The 8026-nt window shown below is 44.9% G+C and overlaps 1 protein-coding gene across 1 annotated transcript; it reads left to right on the top strand.

The window, feature by feature from the left end:
* Positions 1-881: 881 nt before the first annotated feature.
* pcsk1nl (proprotein convertase subtilisin/kexin type 1 inhibitor, like) lies at positions 882-6350 on the top strand (the record flags this gene model as incomplete). The annotated part of the gene is made up of 5 exons (XM_079226418.1): positions 882-935; positions 3764-4019; positions 5013-5256; positions 5333-5437; positions 6062-6350. 5 exons carry the CDS (start codon positions 882-884, stop codon positions 6348-6350), a joined length of 948 nt encoding a protein of 315 aa, XP_079082544.1.
* Positions 6351-8026: the final 1676 nt, after the last annotated feature.

Raw genomic sequence — 8026 nt, forward strand, 5'->3', positions numbered from 1 at the left:
CGTTGACCCAAGAAAAGAGGAGGTTCCACAGCATTGACCAACATAAAGAGGAGGTTCCACAGTGTTGACCAACATAAAGAGGAGGTTCCACAGTGTTGACCAATGTATAGAGGAGGTTCCACAGTGTTGACCTAAGAAAAGAGGAGGTTCCACAGTGTTGACCCACGTAAAGAGGAGGTTCCACAGTGTTGACCCACGTAAAGAGGAGGTTCCACAGTGTTGACCTAAGAAAAGAGGAGGTTCCACAGCGTTGACCCACGTAAAGAGGAGGTTCCACAGCATTGACCAACATAAAGAGGAGGTTCCACAGTGTTGACCTAAGAAAAGAGGAGGTTCCACAGCGTTGACCCACGTAAAGAGGAGGTTCCACAGCATTGACCAACATAAAGAGGAGGTTCCACAGCATTGACCAATGTATAGAGGAGGTTCCACAGTGTTGACCCAAGAAAAGAGGAGGTTCCACAGTGTTGACCTAAGAAAAGAGGAGGTTCCACAGCATTGACCAACATAAAGAGGAGGTTCCACAGCATTGACCAACATAAAGAGGAGGTTCCACAGTGTTGACCTAAGAAAAGAGGAGGTTCCACAGCGTTAATGTCGTTCAACACTCTCTGTAGTTTCTCTCCTGTATGTCATAAGTTCTTTTAGAAATGTCAGTAATAAAAGCCTCTTATGCTACTTTTCGGTCTCCTCCCATCTTCTCTTTGCTCCAACTCACTTCTTCCCTCCTTCCTCCCTCCTCCCTCTCTCCTTCCTTGTGTCCTCTTGTCCTCCCTGCTGCTCCCTCCTCTTCCTGCCCCCTCCTTTCCTCTCCTCTCCTCCTCCCACTCTCCCCCAGTCTGTTATCAGATGAGTCAGTGTGCGTCTGTGTTCAGTCAGTAATGGCGTCTCTCAGCTTCCTGCTGCTCAGCGCCGCTCTGATCCACGCCGCCCAGGTAAGGATGAGAGACATCGACGCCACACAGAGAGAGAGAGAGAGAGAGAGAGAGAGAGAGAGAGAGAGAGAGAGAGAGAGAGAGAGAGGGGCTCCATCCTCATGATGCTGCTGATAGTGAGGCAGGAAGGAGCCGCTTGTTTTCTGCCATTACATCAGTGTGTGTGTGTGTGTGTGTGTGTGCATTTAAGAGTGTGTGTGTGTGTTTGTGTGTGTGCGCGTGTTTGCGTGTGTGTACGTTTAAGAGTGTGTGTGTGTGTGTGTGTGTGTGTGTGTTTGTGTGCGTGCTTTCGTGTGTGTGTGCATTTAAGAGTGTGTGTGTGTTTGTGTGTGTGCGCTTGCTTGCGTGTGTGTACGTTTAAGAGTGTGTGTGTGTTTGTGTGTGTTTGTTTGCGTGTGTGTGTGTGCTTAAGTGTGTGTGTGTGTCTGTGTGTGTGTTTGTGTGTGTTTGCGTGTGTCTGTGTTTGCGTGTGTGTTTAAGTGTGTGTGTGTGTCTGTGTGTGTGTTTGTGTGTGTTTGCGTGTGTCTGTGTTTGCGTGTGTGTTTAAATGTGTGTTTGTGTGTGTCCGCTTAGACCGGAGGAACATTTCGTTTCTGTCGCCATGGCGACGGGAGACGGTAACCCACGGCAACAGAGCCGTATGTTACAGCAGGTCTCATGACACCGGACCGCTGTGTGTGTGTGTGTGTGTGTGTGTGTGTGTGTGTGTGTGTGTGTGTGTGTGTGTGTGTGTGTGACTCGTTCATCTACCCTCGTGAGGACCGCGTCCCCGCTGTGAGGACGTGTCGGGTCCGTTTCATTTAAAGTGGTATTAAAGCTCCGCCTGTGCGAGAGGACGATGTGCTTCATCACGCTCATGTCTGCAGAGGAGAGAACAACAACCTTCCTCTCTCAGATAACTTCTCTTTGCATTGTTGCCGTTTGGAATATTTAACGTTTGAGAAGTTTTTCTTTGTTTTGGAGCTCTGAAGATAAAGAGCATCATGTTGATCACGCTTTGCAGAAAGAGACGCAGGAAGGCCGACTGAGGGATGCTCCTCGGCAGGACTCGTCTCCTCCTCTTCCTCCTCCTCCTCCTCTTCCTCTTCCTCTTCTTCCTCCTTCTCCTCCTCCTCCTCTTCCTCCTCCTGTGCTGATGCAGTTCATCATGATGGTCTTAAATCACACGTCCCACTGTTTCTGTTTATCTCTGACAAAATCACTGCAGTGACTCTGAGGCCTGAAGGCGAGGAAGACGACAGCAGATCTGCTGGTTTAGATCTACTGGTTTAGATCTACTGGTTTATAGGCTACTGGTTTAGATCTACTGGTTTATAGGCTACTGGTTTAGATCTACTGGTTTAGATCTACTGGTTTATAGGCTACTGGTTTAGATCTACTGGTATAGATCTACTGGTTTATAGTCTACTGGTTTAGATCTACTGGTTTATAGGCTACTGGTTTATAGTCTACTGGTTTAGATCTACTGGTTTAGATCTACTGGTTTATAGTCTACTGGTTTAGATCTACTGGTTTATAGGCTACTGGTTTATAGTCTACTGGTTTATAGTCTACTGGTTTAGATCTACTGGTTTATAGGCTACTGGTTTATAGTCTACTGGTTTAGATCTACTGGTTTATAGTCTACTGGTTTATAGTCTACTGGTTTAGATCTACTGGTTTATAGGCTACTGGTTTATAGTCTACTGGTTTAGATCTACTGGTATAGATCTACTGGTTTATAGTCTACTGGTTTAGATCTACTGGTTTAGATCTACTGGTTTATAGGCTACTGGTTTATAGTCTACTGGTTTAGATCTACTGGTTTAGATCTACTGGTTTATAGTCTACTGGTTTAGATCTACTGGTTTATAGGCTACTGGTTTATAGTCTACTGGTTTATAGTCTACTGGTTTAGATCTACTGGTTTATAGTCTACTGGTTTATAGGCTACTGGTTTAGATCTACTGGTTTATAGGCTACTGGTTTAGATCTACTGGTTTAGATCTACTGGTTTATAGGCTACTGGTTTAGATCTACTGGTTTATAGGCTACTGGTTTAGATCTACTGGTTTAGATCTACTGGTTTATAGGCTACTGGTTTAGATCTACTGGTATAGATCTACTGGTTTATAGTCTACTGGTTTAGATCTACTGGTTTAGATCTACTGGTTTATAGTCTACTGGTTTAGATCTACTGGTTTATAGGCTACTGGTTTATAGTCTACTGGTTTAGATCTACTGGTTTAGATCTACTGGTTTATAGTCTACTGGTTTAGAGCCTACTGGTTTATAGTCTACTGGTTTATAGTCTACTGGTTTATAGGCTACTGGTTTATAGGCTACTGGTTTATAGTCTACTGGTTTAGAGCCTACTGGTTTATAGGCTACTGGTTTGTAGTCTACTGGTTTAGAGCCTACTGGTTTATAGTCTACTGGTTTATAGTCTACTGGTTTATAGGCTACTGGTTTATAGTCTACTGGTTTATAGGCTACTGGTTTATAGGCTACTGGTTTATAGTCTGCTGGTTTAGATTCTACTGGTTTAGAGCCTATACTGGTTTATAGTCTGCTGGTTTAGTTTTCAGCTGCCTTCAAAGAATAAACAGGAAGTCACAGAACCAGTATAAATAGTCTTTATTATTGTTACCACACAAGAAATGTCTTCACACTAAACCTGAGACTAAAAGCCAACAATCGAGCTTTAAGTATCACAACAACAGAAAAGTGGTGTTTGTTGTTCAATCTGAGAGCCAATCAGCTCTCAGATGTGCAGACAGCAGGCGTTTCCCCCAGTTTGTGGGAAATGTGGGCGGGGCTCAGGTGCTGACCTCTGACCTCTCTCTTAGGCTGTACCTGCAGCTCGCGGCGGGGGGCGTGGCCTGGATGTCTCAGTGGGCGGGGTCAGACGCCAGCGCAGAGACCTCCGTAACCTGCTGCCTTATGAGGAGCAGATGACGTCATACCCTGCCACTCAGGGAGGAGGCGGGGCCGATCAGCTGTACTACCAATCAGATGGCTGGAAGGGGCGGGGCTTGGATCAGGCTCTGCAGCGATTGGTGCAGAGGGACCAGAGGCAAGAGCAAGAAGAGGAGCAGCGAGCAGGTTAGAGAGCTGATATTAATATTAACATTACAACATTTATCGACATGCTACAGTTCGATCGATCTCATCACCGGAGTACTACGAGCCTGAAGTACCTTAGAGGCGTTACACAGCGCTGAAGCAGCCTTAGAATCCAACGAGTGTCTGAGCCTCCAGACGCCCCGTCGTGAGGAGAAAACACTCCGGAGGAGTGCTACCGCCATTTCTTTCTCCATTCAACATTTCTTTCTCCATTCAAAATTGACCGTAAAGATCGTAGCTTAAGCAGTTAAACGGGGCACTATGCGACTTCCCTTTCAACTCTGTTTTTCGCCTTCAAAATAAAAGCGCCTAATCTCAAAACAAGAAACCAGATGCATTTTGCTTACGGCAGACAAAAAACATCCAACAAAAAACAGCACAACCTAACAGAGACCCTTACTACTGAACATGACAAAAGAAGGAGGGGCTTGTCTCTCACAGGGACCCTTACTACTGAACATGACAAAAGAAGGAGGGGCTTGTCCCTCACAGGGACCCTTACTACTGAACATGACAAAAGAAGGAGGGGCTTGTCCCTCACAGGGACCCTTACTACTGAACAGACTGTTTATGTTGTTCCTGAGACAAATGTTTCTACTGGTACCTGTTCATAAAAAATAAAACAGATGTATATACTGTTGTTAACTTGCAGACTGCCTGTTATATTGTTCTGATAACATTAGCATAATACATAGCATAATAGCATAATGCGATTAATCAGTTAAATTTTTTCAACATTGCTCAGCCCTAATATATATATATATATATATGTATATATATATATATATATATATATATATATATATATATATATATATATATATATATATATATATGTATTTATTATTTATAGCTCCAGAATATGAACTTTTTCTTGAAATGGTTGAACCATGTTGAACTCATAACTCCTAGTTCGTGGTTTCAGTTAATAATGTGACGGGTTCAAGACCTCCGTGACCTTCGTGTCCACAGCGTACCTGGCCGCCGTGCTCCGCCTCCTGAGCGAGGCAGAGAGCGCAGGATTGGTGGAGCCGGGTGACGTGGAGGTGGTGGAGGAGGAGGAGGAAGAGGAGGATGACCAGGGGCCACCGGGGGACTTCCAGGGCCCCGCCCCCCCAGACTACGACGAGACCGGGCGGGGCCTGAACATGGGGCGGCCCCCGGCGGCCTGGTGGGGCCTGCTGGAGCCCCAGATGGCTCAGGCTCTGCTGGACAGGTGAACGCCTCGTGTGGGGGGCGGGGCTGCCAGTCATCAAAGTTACTGATAGTAACCTGAGTTCTGTGATTGACAGGATGGAGCCTCAGCTGGCTCAGACTCTGCTGGAGAGAGCCAGACCTCAACAGGCTGGACGGGGTTCCTCAGGACAGACCCGAGGAGGAGACCAGGACGCTCTGAGGTCATCTGTCCAACACGTTAACAAATATACATTTATAATTAAGACAACAAAAATAGAATGATTATACTCATTTAAAATACGTATGAATACTGTTTCTCAAAACATTACGACGTCTTTCTTGATTTATTACAAACCGTTTGAGACATTTTCCGTCCTCATATAATAATAATGAAGTCACATGACGTCTTTATTATTACAATTGTCATTATTGTGGTCACATGACGTCTTCATTAATATGTCTTCATATTATTGTTTTTTGTCACTTAAATGCATGTTATTCATTTAAATATTAACATTAAACATACATACAAAAATGAGGTTGGTCAGACAATAATAAAGTACAGAAAATAAGACAGACAAACAAAACAACACTAAACAAAAACCCCTTTATTATCTTTTCCATTAACATTTGCATAAACATTCCTGCATTTATTCCTGAACACACAAATGAATACACTTAATATTATTGTTATGATGTCTTTATCATTATTTTATTATTGTTATTATCATTATTATTTTTATCGTCATTACTTTCATTATTATTATTTGTATTGTTGGTATTATCGTCATTATTGTTATTATTATTGTTATGAATGTTATTATTATTGTTCTTCTGCTCCTCAGACGTCTGGTTGCTAGGTTACTGTCTGGTCGCCTGTCACTCACGGCGGCTCAGTCCGTAAGCCCCGCCCACAGGAGGAGCCGCCGCTCCCTAGATGAAGCGGCTCCTCCGTCGCCTAGCAACGACCCCCCTCTGCTCAGAGTGAAGAGGCTGGAGGAGGAGGAGCTCCGCCCACCTCCTGCCGGGCTGGAAGAACTGCATCATGGGAGTCGTAGGCGCCGGAGGAGAGCTGCCCTGAACTACAACCCTCAGATACTGATCGATCAGATCCTGGAGTACATGAGGGAGTAAGGAGAGAGGAGAGAGGAGAGACAGGAGAGGAGAGGAGAGGAGGAGAGGAGAGGAGGGAGGAGAGGAGGAGAGGAGAGGAGAGAGGAGGAGAAGACAAGGGAGGAGGAGAGAGGAGAAAGTAGACAAGGGAGGAGAGAGAAGAGGAGACAAGGGAGGAGGAGAGAGGAGAGAGGGGACAAGGGAGCAGGAGAGAGAAGAGGAGACAAGGGAGGAGGAGAGAGGAGACAAGGGAGGTGGAGAGAGAAGAGGAGACAAGGGAGGAGGAGAGAGGAGAGGAGGTAAGGGAGGAGGAGAGAGGAGAGGAGACAAGGGAGGAGGAGAGAAGAGAGCGGAGAGAGGAGAGAGGAGATGAGACAAGGGAGGAGGATAGAGGATAGGGGAGAGAGGAGACAAGGGAGGTGGAGAGAGAAGAGGAGACAAGGGAGGAGGAGAGAGGAGAGGAGGTAAGGGAGGAGGAGAGAGGAGATGAGACAAGGGAGGAGGATAGAGGATAGGGGAGAGAGGAGACAGGAGATGAGACAAAGGAGGAGGAGAGATGATAGACGAGAGAGGAGAGGAGACAAGGGAGGAGAAGAGGGGAGAGAGGAGAGAAGACGAGGGAGGAGGAGAGAGGAGAGGAGGGAGGAGTGTTTTTGTTTCCTGGTGTTTTGGTGTTTTGCTGCTTTTGGTGAAAATGTATCTGTTCAGCTGTTCATTGTGAAAAACAACGACGTCATTCAGTTTAACGACTTCTAGAGATCAATATCTTCAAATAAAGAACTAAACCTCACGCTGATCGCTATGAATTCATGAATATAGAAGCGGACATTCAGAAGTGAAACAGGATTATGATCCTGTAAAACATTTAATATGAATCAACGTCACTGTGATGATATTTATATTCAGGCCGTTTCAAACACAAGATTCATTTGGGTTCAATTCTTTCAGGTGAATAAATGAACTAAAGACATTCTCCTCAGTTTGGTCTGTAAACACTACATTACCCACAATCCTCAGCCGGCATTGCGAAATCCCAAAAGGATCACTTGTCGAATGTCTTTATTTGTCCCTCCTGTCACTTCACCTGCAGCTCTCTGATTGGTTGTTTCTGACAGCAACGCTCTCGGGGGCTTGTTGACTCCGCCCCCTATTTGATTGTGTATAAAACAGGTCAAATGTTTTGAATATTTACCAATCGGTCGTCTCTTCATCTGCGTTGTGATTGGTTCGTTCCAAACGTGTTCGTGTCGTCTGAATTAAAGTCTCAATCACAAACTTTCTTCTGTCTCTGAACTCATTATTATCAAGTTATTACCTGGTAAACTAGTTACATCAGTTAAACATGTTCCTTTACCTGTTCAGGTGACTTCACCAGGGAAACTAGTTACATCAGTTAAACATGTTTACCTGTTCAGGTGACTTCACCTGGCAAACTAGTTACATCAGTTAAACATGTTCCTTTACCTGTTCAGGTGACTTCACCTGGCAAACTAGTTACATCAGTTAAACATGTTCCTTTACCTGTTCAGGTGACTTCACCTGGCAAACTAGTTACATCAGTTAAACATGTTCCTTTACCTGTTCAGGTGACTTCACCTGGCAAACTAGTTACATCAGTTAAACATGTTTACCTGTTCAGGTGACTTCACCTGGCAAACTAGTTACATCAGTTAAACATGTTCCTTTACCTGTTCAGG

The sequence above is a fragment of the Taurulus bubalis genome, assembly GCF_910589615.1.
Source record: "Taurulus bubalis genome assembly, chromosome: 11".
Classification (NCBI taxonomy): domain Eukaryota; kingdom Metazoa; phylum Chordata; class Actinopteri; order Perciformes; family Cottidae; genus Taurulus; species Taurulus bubalis.